This window comes from Mauremys reevesii, linkage group 8, assembly GCF_016161935.1.
Source record: "Mauremys reevesii isolate NIE-2019 linkage group 8, ASM1616193v1, whole genome shotgun sequence".
Classification (NCBI taxonomy): domain Eukaryota; kingdom Metazoa; phylum Chordata; order Testudines; family Geoemydidae; genus Mauremys; species Mauremys reevesii.
The window spans coordinates 4,403,133-4,423,357 of record NC_052630.1 but is presented as its reverse complement, the minus strand read 5'-3'; the positions used below and the strand labels follow the sequence as shown (position 1 = coordinate 4,423,357).

The 20,225-nt window shown below is 48.3% G+C and overlaps 1 protein-coding gene across 9 annotated transcripts in view; it reads left to right on the top strand.

The window, feature by feature from the left end:
• Positions 1 to 790: 790 nt before the first annotated feature.
• Positions 791 to 20,225, top strand: part of LARP1 (La ribonucleoprotein 1, translational regulator) — an 89,327-nt gene continuing 69,892 nt past the window's right edge. For 4 of the 9 annotated variants that reach the window (XR_005583819.1, XM_039485564.1, XM_039485567.1 and 1 more), the window contains exon 1: positions 792 to 1,424. Coding sequence is in view for 7 of the 9 variants with exons in the window: in XM_039485564.1 (XP_039341498.1) it covers positions 956 to 1,424 (469 nt within the window). In the remaining 2 variants the exon portion in view is untranslated. Of the gene's footprint in view, positions 1,425 to 2,618; positions 2,835 to 20,225 lie in introns of those variants that run through there. The other 5 variants (XM_039485565.1, XM_039485569.1, XM_039485566.1 and 2 more) reach the window with 5 other exon arrangements.

Sequence of the window (20,225 nt, the reverse complement as noted above, 5' to 3'; positions counted from 1 at the left end):
GCCCCCCACACCAGCCCATTTCTTAGGGACTTCCCCTGTGAACTGCATTAAATCTGATGGAAACGTTAGTCTGGGAGGATCAGGGTGACAACCACCAATAACAATTAAATTATACAGTGGTTTGAAATGTCTGGTATGGAAAATACTGAAGATTAGTTAATAATTAGCATAACCTCCTGAAATGTATGTACCTGTATACAAGGGAGAATACTAAAGCAGGATGACAAGCTCTTCAGATCCCCTTCCTGCCCCTAAAAGTTTCCCTAGGAGCCATACAAAGGGGCGTGCTGGGTATAGGGAGACAGCTAGGGGTGGGGGAGTGCAGGGGCCAGGAGCTTTCGGGGTGGGGTGGGGTGGGGTGGGAGGGTGACCAGCAAAAATCGGGACAGGGACGGGAGGGGGGGGGAATAGGAGCCTATATAAGAAAAAGACCCCAAAATCGGGACTGTCCCTATAAAATCTCCAAGGGGGAGATCCTGGGGGGCAACTGGGGGGCTGCCCAGAGGGGAGCTGGGGGGCAGGAGGCGAGCAAGGGCCCAGGCCAGCGTGCTGCTGGTGCCGGCCCAGGCTGGAGACGGAGGCTGCCCCGCACCCCCGGGCTCCTCCCCGTCCCGCAGGCGCTGCCCCTTTAAGGCGCTCCTCCAGCCGCCGCGAATTGCATCAGGCGCGTGCGCGCCCCCACCCGCCGAGGCGGAGCGGGCGCTGGTACGTGCGCGCGCGCGGCGGCGGCAGGCAGGCCGCGAGGGGGGGGGTGCGCGCTCCCGTGCCAGTCGCGTGGTCTCCGTGCTTCTCCATATTGCTGCAGCTGGAGGGGCGCCGCGGGAGGGGGAGCTGGTGCAGGGAGCCCCCCCCCCCCACTCGCTCCGGGCTGCGTGCGGCTGAGCAGGGCCCCGCCCGGCGGGGGGAGCGCCTGGAGCAGGAGCGGGGGGGACGCGGCGGCCGGCCCGGGGCGCAGATGGCGACCCAGGTGGAGGCTCTCCTGCCCGGCAACCCCCTACTGCCCGCCGAGGAGCACGGGCTGCTCATCAAGAAGCCCCAGGAAGGGGCCCGGGAGAAGGGCGAGCCCCCCATGCCCCAAGGGGAGGAGGGCCGCGGGGGCGCCCCGGACAGCTGCCCCAAGGGGGGCGGCGGCGGCGTGGCGGCGGGGGAGCAGCCCCGGCGGAGCGCGGCGCCCAGGCCGCCCAGCATCAAGCAGCAGAAGGAGGAGAGCAACAACCAGGAGAAGGAGAACCTGCTGCAGCAGCGCGGCGGGGGCGAGAACCGGCTGCTGGGCGAGGCGGGGGGCAGCAGCGGCGGCGAGGAAGGCGGCGAGCAGGGAGGAGGCGGGCGCAAGGAATTCATCGAGGCCCCCCCGCCCAAGGTGAACCCTTGGACTAAAAACGCCCCGGTGGCCGTGGTCACAGTCAACGGACAGTCCCCCCCAGGTGGGTGCGGGGGTGAGGGTGGGGGGGGACCCTGAGCCGGGGCGGGGTGCGGTGTGTGTGGGGGGGGAATCGCTGGTCTGCAGTACAGTGACTCGGGGGTTTTTGTTCTCCAACCCCACCCCAGTTGGCTCCGTCGCTGTTGGATCTACCCCCTGCCTCGGGGTCCTGTCCCCGACCAGCCCCCGTGCACTAGCCGGGGGAGTACGCCAGGGTGGGGTGCGTGGGGCTGCGGGCAGCCGGAGGGAAGCGTGATCGCAAGGCCTCGCTCCCACACGCGCTCGCCCAGGGCTCACAGGACCTGCCTTTTTTATGAAAGCCCCCCCCCCTCCCCAGGGACATAATAAATATATTGAGAAGGGGGCCCTTCGTCTGTGTATGGACGGGGGGAGGTTTGTTCGGAATAGATCACCCCCCCCCCAGTTCAGCGTTGCCTTATTTCCCATATTGTAAATGTTGAATGAGTCTATTTGGCCTGGACCAGACAAGGAATGAACCCCCCCCCCCATTCCCTCGCCAGCTGTCTGGCTTCGAGTGCCAAAGTTTGCCAGGGTGCCAAGAATATGGGGACTCGCTGGATGTAACCCGGCGTGGGGAGAACTAAACGTGTCATGTGGCCTTGGCGAGTGGAGGGGGAGCCGATCGCACGCCGCCGCTCTCAGCCTTAATCCTAGCCGGGCGCACGTGTGGAGGGGAAGCGGGGGTGGGGGGGGGTGATCTGGGGAACGTGGATTTAGGATTTCTGTAGCAGCCCCGGCTCGCTGGGAAAGGAGAGGCTTCTTGCAGCCTGAGGGAGCCATGAGGGTGGAGAGCGTGTGTGTGCGGGGGAGGGGGAGCGGCGCCCAGCCCCGGCGGAGCGGCTCGGCCATGCGGCTTTGGGGGGGGGGGGGCGGATTTAAGGCCGAAGGTTCCACAGCCGTGTTGCAACGTTCCAGGCCGCGGTGCGAACGTTCCACGGCGGAGGACTGAGCGTTCGATCGGGGCAGCGTGTGTGGGGCTGGGCGGCTGCGCTCGGAGCTTCCTCCCCTTCCCGGCATTCCACTGCAGCAGTAAAGACAACGTGGTTTCTTCTGCTGCGAGCATGTGATTTTCTCCGCCCCCCCCCCCTCCGGCTCACCGCGGGGCCTTCTCCTTCTCCCCCTTTCCCGGCACGAATCGCCCCCTCTCCCGCCGATTTGCGCCCCAGCAAGAATCTGCAAAGCCTTAGAGGGTGACAGACAAGCTGTGCTGGAGGGGGCGCGAGGGGGAGGGGATCTGCCAGCCCTGGCCCATCCCCCATTCCCTACCCTGTCTCTCGTGTGTCTGATCCAGTGCACCATTGATCGGAGCACGCTACACCTTTTTTTGGAGGGGGATTCCCCTTAACCCCCACGTGTTCTCCGTTCTCACAGCGGCCCTGCGTGTGTGCGAAAGGTAGTTCTCTCTCTCCTCCCCACGTGTGCGTGTTCCTCTGTAGCTTAATGCGGCTGGGCCCTTGACTCCTGTCTCCCTTGCTTTGCTGGCACAGTGACATGTAGGCCTCAGTCCTTCATTTCTGTGCAGTTCCAGAGCTGGAAATAAACTGGAGTGCGTAACCCTCTCTTCCCTGCATTGAATCTGTGTGGAGGATGGGAAAGGGAGGGTGAATATGCTGGACAAACAACCCCTCCCCCCCCCACCCCCGGCCCCTTTTGGAATAAATCCTTGGCCCAAAGGACATTCCGAGTAGCTTTCTGGTAATCGTGCATGTTGCAATGCTGATTCTGTGGTGTAACTTCAGCCCCTCTTCCCCCAAAAGTTACTGAGGTGTGTGTGGTTCAGTTGTAGTTTAGTAACAACTGCCTTTTAAATTGTGCATTCTTCCTCCCACCGTTCTTTTTAGGCCAAGATTGGAAATGCTGAACACTTCGCATTTTCTTGCACGTTGTAATAGATATTACCTCCATCAGGAGAAACAAACTGTTTTAGCATGAAGGGAACCCATACCAGGAGAAAATACTGAGAATTTTAAATGGATATCTCATTTATGAGGGCTTTTTAATTTTTCAGCCTTCCCTTGCAAACTTTAAATTGCATTCCCAGCTATGACATCTGGTTTCTCATCAGTGCGTGTACCATCATTTTGCAAAAGTTGGTACCATCTAACATGATGAATCATCATAGTTATTGATCTTTGGAAGATGGACAGCTCTGCAGTATCTGCTTGGAATACTTTTTTTAGTGGGGCAAAGCATATAGGAGATAACTTAATAGTCCACAGCAAAAATCTCCGTGGAGGCAAACTGCTTTAGTCTGTGAAACCATGGAATGGTATAAGAATGACTTGTCCTAACAAAATTCTGACTGTTTTGCTGCCTCAGTTTACTTCTTGTTGTATGACCTAAAGCTGATCTTACACCTTCATGCAACAGTGAGGATTCATAATGCTGCCTTGTTGGGCCATATTCTGTAATAGCCATTCTCTAGAGTTTAGCACTTGCAGCGTTTTCAATTTGCAGTGCAAACATTTTGTGATTCAGAAGGCTGATCCAGCTGGTTGTGATGTAAGCAGAACATAAGACTTCATATATGAATTTTTGTGCATATCATCTATGTAGAGCTTTGTGAATTACACTATTTATCCTAAACTCTAAAGCTATACAACTACATACAGTACTTCTGGTGAGAATGGGTTGAAAGTATACCCAAGATCTGCAATAAATGTCTTTTTTGACTTGCCTTCATCTCTTATGCATTAATATTTCAGGTTTTAAAGGACAAAAGACAGCATGTTTTGGTATTGGTCCTGTTATCAGGGTGGGAAAACTATTTTTTCTTGGGGGGGAGAAGAGAACATGTGCTTCAAGAAAGATACAACCAGTGTTAAGCACTTGAATTGCCACACTACTGGGTTTTTTGGAGGGGGGGGGGAGAAAACCTCCACAACTTGTTCTTGTGGCGGAAATTAGTTGTTGAAAGGGAATAATATTGTAACAACCTGAATTCTGTTCCACTCAGAATCAGAGTATTCCTTAAGGTGTTAAACAGTGAAATTGACTAGTGGGGCATTTTCTGGAGGTTGGCAGCCTTGCCTATAGTTCACACAGTACAGGCCTTGTCAATATTATTCCGCTCTTTTGCTCTTGGGGCATTGTTTCTTTTGCTGCCTATTAACTAACAGGAGAAAAAGGTGTTTATTTTACAAACATGGTTGTCATAAAAAGAACAAGAGTACTTGTGGCACCTTAGAGACTAACACATTTATTTGAGCATAAGCTTTCCTGTTTGTTTATTTGTCATAAACTACCCAAATGGACAGACTCATGGCAGAGAGCTCCCTGATGGGCTCCATCTTGAATATATTTCCTAGCATTTGTAGGTTTCAGTCGCAGCTAGAAAAGTTCTTAAACCCTCTACCACAAGTTGTTACTTACACTCACCAAAAGCTCCTGGAAATTTTACAAAGCTTGTATGCTCGTTTCACAGATACATGTGGGTTAGGTAAAGTTTTAGGCTGCATGTTAGAACAGTCTTTAAAGGTCTTCCAAGAAAATTGATTTTTTGCACGTTTAATGGTGGCATTCTGAAGCTCAAGTATTTGAGGCAACCTAAAGTTATTTTTCAAAATACCCAGAATGACTAAGAACTTACTGTTAAACTGCTTTCAAAGCTGCATTTAAGTTCTAGAAGCGTAAAGTATCCTAGACCTGATCCCTGCAAGCTAGTCTGCTTGGGTGAGCCCTTGTTAGGGTGACCAGATGTCCCGATTTTATAGGGATAGTCCTGATTTTTGGGCCTTTTTCTTATATAGGCTCCTATTACCCCCACCCCCGTCCCATTTTTTCACATTTGCTGTCTGGTCACCCTACCCCTTGTGGAGACCTGTGGACATCGGCAGAGCTCTGCAGAGGTACAAGACTCCCTCCACATGAATTGCCTTTGCAGACTTTGGGGCCTTAAATAGTAAGAAAAATCATTTTAACTCCTTCATGCACATGCTGTAAGATAGTATAACAGAATTAGGTGACAAAAGATGCTCTTTAGGCAAAGGCCTGTGCTCAGGATCCAAGCTTCTAGACACAGTTCTGTGCTGATGGTATTTTAATCCAGACTTGCAACACCGCTACAGTTCCAGGTCTGGGTATTTCCCACACACAATTGCTTAATTGTCCTGTGTTGTACAGTGGCTTTGAGGGGTACGTGTACTCGGGCTCTGGCGGGATACCGTAAAGCAGGATTTGCAGCAGAATCTCCAAAGGTGAAGGGCTCGTGCACCTGCTGAGGTGGCTTTTTAAGGCATGTGCCATGCAGGAGTGAGTGCTGGGGCTGAATAATATCTTTTTGGACTTCTAGGAAAGAGGTTGGATCAGAAAAATGTTGGTGTAAAAATATTAGGGCATAGAAGAAGTTGCAGTGAATTTGCTCAGATTCTTTTAGTATTGTAGGCTCAGAAAATCTTTGCCTAGAATTTTGACTAGTTATGCATTTGGGGAGTGACTCAGAGGTATAAGGAAGCCAGGGGAAATATTTAGTTTAATCTTAAAAATTAGCACAATGGTAATGTTTGTCAAATGCAGTAAGACTTGTATCTGAATGGTCTCATAACTTACAGTGATTCTGGCAAGACTGGTGGTGATTTTTCTTTTTCTCCTTATTGCGGTCTTGTGACAAGATCCAGGTAATTGTAGCCCCTTGGTACAGGACTTACTATGCGTGCACTTTTATAGTCTAAGTAAACAAAGTCAGTAGCTTATCTTGCATAGACAGCCCTATAATAATAGAGCGCATACCGATGAAAGGAAAAATATCTTGCTAAGGAAAAGGGTAGTGCTTTTGTGTTTCCCAGAGGTGGCTATACACGAAACTTAATATATGAACTTCAGATGTATCAAGATTTTCTTTATCTCCTAGGTAATTTTTTTTGGAGAAAAGGAATATGACCTGAAGAGTAGCCTTTAACAAATCTCCTCCTAAAATATTTTGTGTGAATCTTCCCCCAGTTGTGCAGCTGCATGGGTGTTAGCAATGATGTAAGCACTACTGTGGACAAGGTTCAAGTGTTTCTAGCACCCAGTTGTGAAAAACTGCTGCACTTGCTTAAAGAAACATTGTATCAAGGCACTTACTGCTCTTTAAGAACTGCCGTATTTTATATTTTACAGCCTCTGTTGGAGCCAAGACCTGCAGGGTTTTCATGGCAGTGCCAAAAATGGCTGAGTTCTGTCTACACCAGCTCTTCCGCTATTAACTGCCCTGGTGCAAGTGCACTGTTGCTGGAAAACCTGTACATCACTTTCTAGTGTAGATGTAGCCTGCAGTGGTGGGTTTTGTTTTGTGTTTTTATTTTAGTTTCTTTTTTTACTGCAGTTTCTAGCTCACTGTCTGGTGTATGCTCTCTTTCTAGCTGATCTTGAAGGCCAGTCAAGCTTACCAAAAGACACCTCTTAGTGCCTTGTCACATGCATCAATGTCAACCGACTCCTGTTTGGAAAGGGCATCAAATAATGTGTGGGTAAGCACACTTGGCGCAGGAGAGGTGCGGTGCGGGCAGAAGTAGCATAAACCTACACTGCAATTACACTCCCTTTCATCCCTCCCCGACTGTCCGTGGGGATGTGTCCCACAAAGGTTTGGGGAGAAGCACTTGGAACCAGCCCCCACCAGGGAGACGAGACACAAGTGAGAAAATTGCTTTGCCGTTGGCATGTTTTCATCTAGATAACTTTTCATTAGACACAAGAAAGTTAGTCACGGCTATTGTGCCAAGTAGCCAATGCTTGGTAATCCAGCACGCGCTGATCTCCAAAGTGTTGGGCAACTCTTATTCTGTCACGGCATGTAGCTGTGTAGCGCTGTTGGCTTTGTTGAAACAAAGACCTAACGTCACAGCAAGAGTTCTGTTCCCCTTGATTTCATTTCTTCTGAACTATCCATTAGTCCTGATCGCACAACTCAGGTTTGAGTAATTTTTTACGTAAGGGGACTGGAACTTCCTGCCCTGAAAGGTTAAAGGGCTTTTTCTCCTCCCCCACACGCTGATGCCCTTCAGCTTTATTCTGGACCTTTGCTCTGTTCTGCACTGTTTGTTTCAGGGAAGGTTGGGGAATGCAGTGTATTCAGTGAGAGCTGATTCGTAACCCCTTGTTGCTGGGAGTCGTGAACTCCCTGATATGACGCTAAGCTCTAGATTTCCAGTACGAAGGAATTAATTCAAGTGATTCTTATCAATCTTTGCTTTAAACCTTTCCAACTTTTTTTGGCATCACATTTGTGGTACATGCAGATTGTGAAACTGGTGATCATTTAAGGCTGAGATTTGCATTGGACACCTAACTCCCTTAGACCCATTTGAAAATCCTACCCGTTAATATTTCTGATAGCGCCCCCCCCCCCCAATGAATTGAGCACAGACATGTCTGCAACACTAAATGGGCAACCAGGGTATTGGTTGCAGGGTTCTGTCGCCCTTTCCCTATTATGATACCTAATCCTTTGGCATTCCAGTAAGTAATGTGAAATTGTACTTGGGGCACACCACACAACATCCTAAACAGGGCGCAGTTTTGGTGCTGAGTAGCTGAAATATGGGACTGCCTTTATTCATCATTTTTGTTAAATGTTCCAAGTCTACCTCCCTTCTCCAGGTCCACTGGAACTTGTAATAAGGGCAGATCAGGTGTTTTCACTTTACTGTAAAATCTTTTTAAAAGGCACAGCCACCATATTTCCAGGTGCAGATATCGCCCGCATCTGTAAATAGGGTAACTTTAGAAAGATGTGAACCTTAGTGGAAAAATAAACCTAGTATGTGCCTAACTCCAGACACTAGAGGATCTTGGTTTGCTTTACAAACACAAACTTAAGCCTCACAGTATTCCTGTGGGATAAGTATAACCCCCATTTTACTGACAGGTAAACCGAGGCACGGATTTTTCTTGCTGAGGGCCATGCATTTAACTTTTTGGGAGAACTAGGAAGAGAACAAGGGCTCCCAATTCTGTGCTCTTTTTTTAACCTCAAGACCTCAGTGAATCAGGATACTTGGGTTCTGATCCATTCCCAGCTCTGGCGCATACTTCCATTGTGGCCATGGGGAACTCTCATCTTCTCTCTTCTCTTCCCCCCCCCGCCCCCCTTTCTAATATTACAGGCTCTCATGCCCAAGGCTGACACACCAGTTGCTGAGTGCGCTTAATAGTTGCCATGTTTGCTCACATATATGTTGGTTTCACTGTCTGCAGATCTAATTCCCAGTTTGGTATGCAACTGAGGCTCTCTTGGGTATGGAAGGTGTGCTATAAAACCATATTCAGTGAATCCACTGGGCAGGCTGAGCAGTTACTGTAGAGCTGAGATCTTCTGTAGTTGATGTGCTAGGACATCTCGTTGTTATGCTGGTAGCTTCAAGACTCCAACATCTCCTGTGCTGTTGCCTGGCCTAAAGTAGAGGTGTGGATGTGTTGTACAAATTTGTGGTCTTCCACTTCTTCGTGTTGGCATCTGCTTTTGCTGTGTGCTTCACTTCAGATCAGTGTTTTGGTCCCAACTTCCTGTTCTCTGAATCCAAGGGTTTGTTAAAATTCTGCTGAAAACCTATGCAGAGCTTTGTACCTGGTGAGCATATATCTGGCTTCAAGACTAAGCTTGATAAGTTTATGGAGGGGGTGGTATGATGGGATATCAATTAATTGCCAAAATTAGGCTCTTTAATTATTATCAGGTAAATATGCCCAATGGTCTTAGTTGGGGTCCGTTCTGAGTTACTACAGAGAATTCTTTCCTGGGTGCTGGCTGGTGAGTCTTGCCCACATGCTCAGGATTTAACTGATGGACATATTTGGGGTCGGGAAGGAATTTTCCTCCAGGGCAGATTGGCAGAGGCGCTGGGGGTTTTTCCCCTTCCTCTGCAGCGTGGGGCACGGGTCACTTGCTGGAGGATTCTCTGCAGCTTGAAGTCTTTAAACCACGATTTGAGGACTTCAGTAACTCAGACATAGGTTAGGGGTTTGTTCCAGGAGTGGGTGGGTGAGATTCTGTGGCCTACGTTGTCCAGGAGGTCAGACTAGATGACCATAATGGTCCCTTCTGACCTTAAGTCTATGAATCTATATTCTCAACAGTAAATCTGGGGAAGCTATTGAAGTAAAATCCGGTAGCCAATGATAGTCTCATGACCGCTTAGCAGGTAAGCGAGGGGAGAGTGCAGATGAGAAGGGTCTGTAACAAGTTAATGTGCCACAGCAAGAGCTTATTTAAAACAGCTGTTTGCATGTTTGAATGTCTCTGGTCAGAACAAATGGGAGCTGAATGTGGCTGTTGAATAAGTCGGTTAGCAGGGTTCTTTGCCGAGGGAGTCTTGGCTCACGGAAGGGGTGTGTGTGTGTGTGTGTGTGTGTGTGTCAGAATGGCTGCTAGGTTGAAAAGCCTTTTGGAGAACTGGGTCTATTGGTGGCCGTAGTGAGACTGTGCAGGGCGTATGGCTTCCTAGGCCTGGCTTGGTAGGTATGGTTGTGGAGGCTGGTTTGTGGCCACATTCAGTGTCAACATGTTTATAGGATGAGCCACGTGTTTTCAGAAAACGTCACTGCCGCGTTTTTCTGAACTCCTAGCTGGGGTTTCCTCTGAATTTGCATGGTTTGCACTGTGATGGGGTGGCTTGTGGAGGACTAGTGTGGACAGATGCCTGCACGCGCCCCTTCCCAGGCTGCTGCTCTGGGGGCTGGAAGGCTGCAGCATGCCAGTTCCAAGACAGCTTTGAGCTGTTGGGGGTTATAATGTATAAAAACGAAAAGGGTCTGTGCTTCCCTACCCAGCACTTCATTGTATTTTGATTAGTGTCTGTCGCATGGGGTAAGAACTCCTGCATGCAATGCTTGCTGGATTAGGGACCAAGTTCTCTCTAAACTGTGTTGCTGTGCTGCAGCCTATTAAGCCCTGGCTCGGACCTGCTGTGGCCAGGGGAGAGGTGTCTAGCTTTCAGGCCCAGCCCCGGAGCGGCTGTGGTGGGGAGAGGCGCCCTCCCTCCCCCCCAGCCCAGGCCCCGCTGCAGGGAGAGAGAGCCGGGGGAATCCTCTCTCCTTGCCCTAGCCCCAGGGAAGCCTGCACCCCAAACCCCTCATCCCCAGCCAGAGCCTGCATCCAACCCTCTGCCTGAGCCCCTCATCCCCGGCTCCACCTCAGAGCCCTCACCCCTCGGCCCCACACCCCAACCCTCTGCCTCAACCCTGAGCTCCCTCCCACACTCCGAACCCCTCAGCCCCACCCCCGTCACATGAATTTTATGTGCACCAATATGGAGGTGATGTCACATACCACCTCCATATTGGTGCACATAGCGAAATTCATTCTGTACATGTGTGGGGAAAACTAGAGGGAACACTGGCTTGGGGTATTGTGTTATGCAAGGGGAGAGAGGGTGGCTGAGAATTAATGGCCTTGGTCTCAGACCTGTACCTTACCTTTACCAGGTTAGTAGCTGATTAATACGGCTTTATTCCAGAAGTTCATTGCAGTGGGGAATTTCCCCAAAGCTTTCTTGCATTGGGGTGCTGTGCAACATGGCCGGCAGCTGAGTGTACTTAAAATGCAGATGATTTTCTCTCCTCTCTTTTCTGATCCTTTTTGATCTCCACTTGATGTGACTCAGCATTGGAAACAATGAAGAGCAGCCATCGCTGCAAGACCTCCCCGTGGCTTTGGGCACTTTTGGACTGGGTAATCGAATCAGTTAGAAATGGAAAAGACCCTTTTAATGTAGTAGTTCCTGTGCACTGGGATTTACCATGGGGGGAGCATGAGCTGATGCTGGCAGTGTCAGCAGTTGCCGTCGTTCAACTAATTCCATTGATTTAGAAACATAGGGCCTGTTTTTCTTTTTTCAGCCTTTGGGTAGGTACGCTTTGTGTGTTGAATGCCAGTATTGCTAACTTTGCATGTGCTTTTGGGTATGCACAGTCAAGTCCTTGCTTTGCACATCTCTGTAGTATCTGAATGAGATGGATGGTGCAGTGTTTTAAAAGGATGTGGCTGGTGTGATTACTCTCCCTAGCCAAGTGTCCCTACTTACATTCCTAGCCTCCTGTCTTCCTGCTGTGGTGGAGTGCTGGTAATGCAGTAGAGGTGGGAGAAACTTGTGTGGGGAAACTGGGTGACAGTCAGTTTCCTGCTCCCCTTGGGGGGGAGGTCATGGAGGGAGAATGTTACCCTTCCAGTCAAATACAGTGGTGTTGGCTGGCTCTGGAAAGAGTCTGGTGTGGGATGGGCAGGATGCCGACTGCTAGGCATGGTCTTGGGGCTGTGCACAAAGGGAAATTTGAACTCTAATGGCAACTGTAGAAAGTGCTGGGAAGAGGTTGACCCTCATGCCAATTGTAGACTGTCTTATCTGCTGCACTTTGGTTTGCCAGCCAGGTATCTTGGGGTTAAAGCGTCAGACTTAACTTTTGGAGGGTTGGGGAAAGAGGCTTTGGAAGACGAGGTCTGGGTCAAGGGTACGTTTGGAGCACACTTTTTTTCCCAGCTGAGCAGTGATGTGTGCAGCTCTCTTACAGAGTCACTTCACAGTCCTCAGTGCACTGGCAGAGGACCTGTGCAACGGAATAGTTTATTTGCTAATAAACAGTCATGGAACCCCTTCTCCTTCCCAAGTGGGTGAAAAGACCCAGCAGATTCTCTTCTGTCCTCCCCGCCCACCCCCTTCCCAGTAGTAGTAAAGTTTTTTGTGGACTCACTGTCTAGTACCTGTATGAACTTAACATGTTTTTAAATACTAGATGCATTAGGCTGTCATTTAATTCTGTTAATTAAAACTTGGAGCTATTCTAAAAGGTTAAAAGGCGAGTGTTGAGAACATCAAGGTTCTTACTGTGCCCATTAAGCATGTTAGGAGACAAGAAGACTACAGAATTATCAAAAACCTACAGGAGAAGAGGAATGAGTCAGGTTGTTGGTGATAGGAGATGGCTACTAGGTGGAGTTGGCTGTGATAGGATGTTGAAGGGGACTAGGGGGAGTTGCGTGCTGTAAGACGGGCAAAGTTTGCTAGAACTAGAAGCTATGGGAAAGTGGGTAGGACATACGACAATGTGATTCTATACAAAACTGGCTAGTTCACTATGGGTCCCCCCCCCCCGAAGTCTTCACAATGTTTGAATTCACCACATAAGGGTTTCTCATTCTAACTGTAGTAAACGTGAAACCTGCTGGTCAGTATTGCAAAAGGGTGATTAGTGATTACCAAACATACATGACTACACTAATCTGACTCACTATGCCTAAAGGTGAAGTGGAAACAAATGATTCAGTGGAGTGAAGTAACGAAAACTGATTTATAGTTTTAAGTAAAATTCAAGGTGTTAAGTAATGAGATGAAGGGATTCGTGCTCATCTCAAACTGCAGAAAAATCAGCAGCTTCAGATTCTTCATGGTCAAATGGAACATTTGCGTGTAATTGAAAGAACAGGAACATCAAATTTGTTTCTGCAAGCCAGACACTTTTTATACCGCCATGCTAGAAAGGAAGCCATGATTGTATCTTCAAGTCCCTGTTCCAGGCCTTCCTTCTATGATAACACTGCCATTAGTGTAGCACAAGATGAAGTTTTAAGTAGTGGCTGAAGTACTTTGAACCTGTCTGGAGCAGTACTTCCAGGGAAAATTCAAGTTGTGCACAAGTTACTGCAAGTGAAGAAACGGCAGAAAAATTAAAGCAAAGAACTGAAAGCATAAAGGATGACGTTAATGGAAGATGGTTAGTTGAACATGAGAAATGACCTAGTAGTGGCCACCATAAATACGGGGGAGAAACACATTTCTACTTAAAGCTGTTACTTTTGTCTGACAAGGAAATAGCAGAATATTGTGCACAAGTTGCCTTCTCTGCTAGAAAGGCAGAGAAAAGTTAGATCAGGGATTTCTTTGTCATTTGCTCAGATAACGAAAATAGAAAAATGTAACTTTTCACAGGTGCAGTCATTCTGAGCTGCTTAGGTGTGGATGCTCCACATGCTGTCTAAACCTTGAGAGAGAAATAATACATAAGTTCTTAAACCATGTTGTGAAAGTTCAAAAATTCCAACATAGCCACCATTGGCCTCACGGTTGGTTGTGTGAAAAGAGGATTGATGTGCCGGCTTCCCAGCAACCTTTGCAATCACGCATGGGAAGATTGATGCAAATGAAGACCCACACAAAGTGCAATACTTGTGTTGACATTTGCGCTGATGGGAAGAAGGAATTTGATGCAAACTTGGCCCATATTTTAAGCAAGGGACTAAATTTACCAAAGCAATTTGAAGGAGGTTTCAGAGGGACTTGACAGATTATAGTCTGATAACTCTGCAGTTGAAGTCTCAGTGGAAATCTGGCTTGATCTAATTAACAACAACAGAACTGGAACCATACAAGGACAAAATGGAGAAATAATTCAGAGAAACTACAGAACTTGGTTTAAAGCCGAACCAGAAATCACACGCAAGAGGGAGGATTATCTGAGGCCTTTTCTTGACCTGAAATGTAGGTTGACCTAGCTACATTGCTTGACATCCCTGAGAGACACCGCTGAGCTGACCCAAGCTAGGCCAACGGAAGATTTCTCGCCTCTCGGGGTGGGGGTGGGTGAAATTTACTATAGCAATGGAAAAGCCCCTTCTGTTGCTGTAGCAAGTGTCTATGATGCTACAGTGGTGCAGCTGCAGTGCTGTTGTAGCACCTGGAGTATCAGTAAAAACAAGCACAAGTGGTTGTAGATCAGGGATTGGCAACCTTTGGCACGCGGCCTGCCAGGGTAAGCCCCCTGGTGGGCCGGGCCGGTTTGTGGGCCAGGTCCCACTGGCTGCGGTTCGCTGCTCCAGGCCAATGGGGGCTGTGGGAAGCAGTGGCCAGCACGTCCCTCAGCCCGCGCCGCTTCCTGCAGCCCCCATTGGCCTGGAGCGGCGAACTGCGGCCAGTGGGAGTCGCGATCAACCGAACCTGCGGACGCGGCAGGTAAACAAACCGGCCCAGCCCACTGGGGGCTTATCCTGGCAGGCCACGTGCCAAAGGTTGCCAGTCCCTGTTGTAGATGAAGGTTAGTTGAGTGCCTTGCCTACCTGAAAGCCTCCTTCACCCATGGCTTCACCCCCCTCCCCCCCCAGTTATGTTTGAGAAGGTGGTCTTTTCACGGTAGTGAAATGAGCTCTGCCGTTTCCAGCTCCTGGGCAGGTCACTGGCAGAGTGCTGACTCTCTACTAGTGATGTTTGGAACCATGTTCTAATGCAAGCAGTGCCAGTGCGTCACCCAGACAGTCCTAGGCCATGAGATGACCGTGAGACTTTGGTTTTGGGTATTTGGTTGTGCTTATGAACAGGTCTTAACTCTATTTGAATGCTGGAAATGTAGCCACAGGGGTTTGAGATTGGAATATTCCCTTCCACTGAGCCCCACTTTTTCTCCCCCTAGCTTTCTAGCGATCTCCTTCTTGGCAAGCTTTCCTTTGGCATCAGAGGGTGGGATAAATCTCCAAAGTTTACCAGCCACTGATGCCCTGAAAACTGCTGGATTGGTCCTAAATTGTCCCTTTTTATTGGGAATATCTGTGGAGGCATCTTAATTTTGTTTCCTTTTTAATATGCAGTAGTACAACCAATGCGGCACTTTTCTTTTTTTTTAGGCAGTGTTTTCCCCCCTCGGCACTCCTCTCCCCAACTTCCATATAGGGACTGCCTCCTGCTGACCACCTGGATGGCTGCATGTTTCCAACGGTATCGCTTCAGGCTTATTCAGGCAGGGAGCCGGGCCACCAGCTGCTTCACGGAAGTGATAATCGGACGTTACTTTTCTCTTGCTCTTTCCTCTAAGCTGCCTTATACTTTCCCTGCAGCTTTTCAGCAGCTCCTGTCTTGGTAGAGAGGCAGCAGGGTTTTACTGCTTATCCAATTTGCCAGGTCTTATTGGCCCTGGAGTGGGGGAGAGGTTAATGCTGGGAACATCCAGTGTCGTACTTTCCAGTACAAGAACTGATAAATGGCTGGGAGAAAAAACAGCCGTGACCATACCATTACTTTCTCTTGGGCATGTGCTGGAATTACAGGGTTATCTGTTTGGAAACGCCTTTATTTTATCGGTCAGATGGAATGAGTGCAGCCCCTAGACTACAGTGGAAAAACCTTTTGTCTGTCTTTGCCTTTTCCTCATCAAGGCTTTTATAATTCACTTCTCCAAAGCTTAAGGTGCATAGTGCACTGTGGGTAAACACCTTTTATACTGCTTGCCAGAATTGCAACTAGCCTCATTAACAAATGGTTGTGGAAGCCAGGTCCTAAGTAAAAATCCACCCCTGCACAGTGGCTTCCCTCCTGGAGCAGCTTTGAAAAGATCACCAGGCAGGGCAGTAAGCACTAAGGTGACCAGACAGCAAGTGTGAAAAATCAGGACAGGGGTTTGTGTGACGATGTAAAGTGTGTTAATGCAAAGTACTTAAACTGTCATCCTTATGGCAGCTGACACTTGGAATGTGTGTGGGTCTCTGTTGCACTCTTGTGTGATGCAGGGACCTTATTGCTGTGCCACCTGCATGAGGTGTTGCTGTGCTGATGTTGTGACAGGTACCACCCGGTGCTTGTGCCTTCTAGTGGGGACACCCAGGTGAGATAAGGTGTGTTAAGATTTTCCATCCTGTGAGATGGAAAGGTAACCGCAAGTCGGGGTAGCGTAGTGTACAGAATTAGCCTGTCTCTTCCCATAGCTTAGTTTGTGGCAGTGCTGACCAGGTTGACGGTTACAATCGTGGATTGCAGTAATAACGAGTCAGTGTGTTCCTCTTGCGTCAGGCCTAATGAGCTTCTCTTCAGCCTTTCCCATCCCCCAGTTTCTTCTTCAAAGAAGTGGCATCTGTTTGAGAGAGAACATGCATTCCAGGCAGAAGGGAAGGAGGACAGACACCAGGTGATTCAGGCCCATTGTGCCTTTTTTGCTATAGCTCTTACCTTTCTGCTAATGTGGGTAGAAAGCAGACACGAAACAAGGGTGTCTGAATTTGGTACCGACGGAGGATAGTGACTGTTCTGAACAAGCCTGATGGGCAGCTTGCTTCTGCAGTAAGGAGGGGAGTAGCACACAGAATATGCCCTCCTTTTGTAATGCAGGTTTGCAAGTTGAGTGTCCTTCTGGACTTGTCAGCTTCTTCTGGAGGCCAGAGAGCAGCGCTGGCAAAGGGCCTTTTTGACTCAATTTATTTTGTTTTTAAGGCCCTATTGCCCTAGACTCTCATGCAAGCTCTTTCTCTTTCCAAAACCTGCAGACAGTTGGGAATCAGGGCCCTCCTCTCCCCCCACCACACACTAAAAAATAAAGATCTTCCTAGGTTGCTTAAGTTTTACAGCACTCCCATCAGCCCCAGCTCTGGGTCTCTGGTGCTGGCCGCTGGAGATGTCGCCAGTTTTGGTGCTGTGTACAAACATTAACGGTTACAAGATGCCTGTGTACATGCATGCCCACACATTTATACATCAGTCTTGCAAATGATGTGTAGTGCCCTCCCTAAGCTCTTGCTAGTTACACTGCTGGCTTCCCGTCATTGATAACAAATTCCGAGTTTATGAACTATCCTACACTCCTGTCATAGGGCCAAGCACATAGATAACTGCATTGGTTGGTGCAGTATAAGATCCTGAATAGGGTGGGATATTAGGGTACATCCACACTACCCGCCGGATCGGCGGGTAGCGATCGATATATCGGGGATCGAGACGCGATAAATCGATCCCCGCCGTGCTCCCCGTTGACTCATGAACTCCACCAGGGCGAGAGGCGGTAGCGGAGTTGACGGGGGAGCCGGAGCCGCAGCCGCCGAGCCTGCGCCGTGAGGACAGGAGGTAAGTCAAAATAAGATACGTCGACTTCAGCTACGCTATTCCCATAGCTGAAGTTGCGTATCTTACATCGAACCCCCCCCCCCCCCCCAGTGTAGACCAGCCCTTAGTTTGCTTGGCATCTTTGAATGCCCACTTTGGCAAGGCTGTTGCTACTAAAAAGGCATCCTTGGTGCTTGCAATGGTGTAATTCTTCTTTTTGAAAGCCAGCACTTGGGACCCTAGCTGAAAAATCCAGTGCAGGTGCAGAGGAAGGAGAAGGAAACAGGCCGAAATTTCCTGGTGCTTCCTCACTTCGCAGGCGTTAAGATGTTGTCTACCCACTGCTTGCTGATTATTTGGAATGATGTGATGTGGCACAAATGTGGTGATCAGGATTGCGGACATCTAATTGTATCAAGGGAAAAAATGGTGGTCAGGGAGCCTGTCTGGGTCAAATATCTTGGCAGGGCCCTTGCAGTATCAGATTGATGTGAAAACCTGGAGCTCTGTCTGTATTTTTGTGCTTCATGTTTTTAATCTGCCTTGCCTATGTTTGCAGGTGGGCTGGCAAAGGAAAGTCTGACTCTCCCAGAAACCTCCGTTTTTGGAAATCTGTTATGCATGCTCCTCGGAGAGCAGCCCCTGTCTCTGTCTTTGACCTAGCAGCAATCTGCGTTTGTGCTTGCCTTCCCTTGTGGCAGGTGTGGAAAAAGAAAGTGTTGCCTGATTTAGACTCCTCTGGGTGCATGAGGTGCTGTTCCTAATTGGCAAGCTAATTTCTAATCTTGTCAGTTGTGCTTGAAGGGAGGAGCTGGGGACGGTGCATCCCAGAGGGATATCCTGTCAGGCAGCCTTTGGCTTCCCATGCCTCAAGATTGCAGATGTCCTCGAAGCAGGTTGCTATTCAGCTTTGCAAATAAACAAGTGCAGTTTACTAATAGTTCTATGGCTGTTCTCTACCATGGGCAGGAGGGAGATGCTGCCTGTGTGTTCAAAGTCTGGCTCTTATCTCTGGGAAGCTGAGTTCAAGTCTGCCTTTTAGTCACAGGTGAAATGAGTGTGGTGTTCTCAGCCTTCCTACACATGAATGGCTGCAAATCAAGGGGTATTGAGAACTGGAAAATGGTATCTGTGCAGCAGCACCTCATTGCTTTGGCAGAGTTGTGCCAGGGCAAATGTGAGCGACATGTGCCATTGGCCATTGCAAAGAGTCCTTGTTTTGAAGGGACATAAATTGTTGGGCAGTTCCTGCCACCCACCTGCTCAGCCAGCCATACAGCAGATTGGATTTAAAATCAAATGTCCTAAACAGTGACCAATACGACAGATTTCTAACCGGATCTTCTAACTTCCTTTCCAAGTGCAGAGGGGGAGCTGTGGGGGAAATCGCTGAAAAATAAGCACAACTTTTCACATCCTCTGAACAGTGGTGACTCTGGCAGTGGTGGCTTACCTAGCTTCTTGCTGGTTCCAGTCTGTTCAGTCCTCCAACATCTAATTCAGGAATCAGGTTTGCAGGAAACTTAGGTGCTCAACTGTGCACCTCATAGGATTGCAAATGTGAATTGGGTAATTGGGCACATGGACAGTTCTGGTCCCTTTATTCTCAGTTATCAGATTTGCATGAGCTCCCTCCACCTGCTCCCTGCACAGAGGAAGAGAAATTGCAAGTGTATTTTTCTCTTCCCGTTGTCGTCTGGTACAAAAAGCACTTGTCCCCACTACCTGTGCTTGTAGAAGCCAGTTTAAAAAGTAAGAAATGACAAGGGTGTCCAACCAGTAGAGCTTGTGAGTTGTAAATGCCTTTGCTTAATCGCGCCCGCTCCCCCCCCAAAAAAAACAAAAACAAACCCAAAACCCAACAACTCTGCTTTCATATGAAAACTGATTGAACTGATGAAGGGTTCCAGCCAGTGACACACTGACATCAATTTCCACTTGGCAGTGCTAAGAAAGGACTTCCTCTGTTTTAGTTTTAAGAAACCCTAAGTAAATCCAAAACCTTCTAAATATAATTCAAACCCCAGCTGTATCCTATATTTCTTTTTTCACAGGTACTTCTCCCAGCTGTAGCTCATTCTGGTGTGTATACACTAGACCAGCTGTACTGGGTGATTTTTTGTTTTGTTTTTGGGGGAAGGGGACCAAAACACCCTAAAACTACACTTCTGAATGTTGATTACAGTTGTAGGCTGTAGGCTGATTCAGCAAAAACGTATAAACTTCCACTGCATCAGCATTTGTGGGTGGCTTATTAAAAAAGAAAAATAAAAGCTCTAATTTCTGACCCTCCCTGTTAATACACAATCTGTATATATTACTGACCCATTCAGACACCTCTTTATAATCATAATAAAGGCCAGGCTGCCCCTCTTGAAACCACCGCAGGAGGCATATTTTAGGAAGCAGGTTGAAAGAAGCTTTCCAATTTAAAAGTTTTGGGTGGTTTAAATTTTTGATTGAACATAATTCAACACCTAACATTAAAGTTTAAACATAAAAATGTGGCTCAGAGAATGTTATACTATGCAATTATTTTATTAGATATCTAGGTATGTTAATCTGTATATTTGATCCCAAAGCGCCTTAAAAAAAGTGAAATTCCTTGTTGATTCAATTAGTAGTTTTAAAGTGATTTGTAAGCTTGCTCTCTCCAATGTACATATATTAATAATGCCATGGGTATTTGCGTTTCTGTGCACATCACTTGACAGAACACATGAAAGTCAAGCTCCCCTGGCCCAAAGAACATACACAGTATAACTAGGACAAACGTGACTGAGAGTGGCTCAGGTTAGAGAGCTATGAGGACTTACTAGTAAGGAGAGCAGTGTAGGCAGGCTTTGACAGAAAGCAAGTTTGAGGGGGAGAGAGGGCACTTTCCACTTTTGGAAGTGAGAGGCTGTAATCATAAGGGCAAGAGATAGTACCCCCTCTTCTCCCCCCCACACTTTTTTTTTTTTTAAAGATGCGTCTTAATTCTTGCATCTTCACAATTGCTGGAGGCTTTTGCT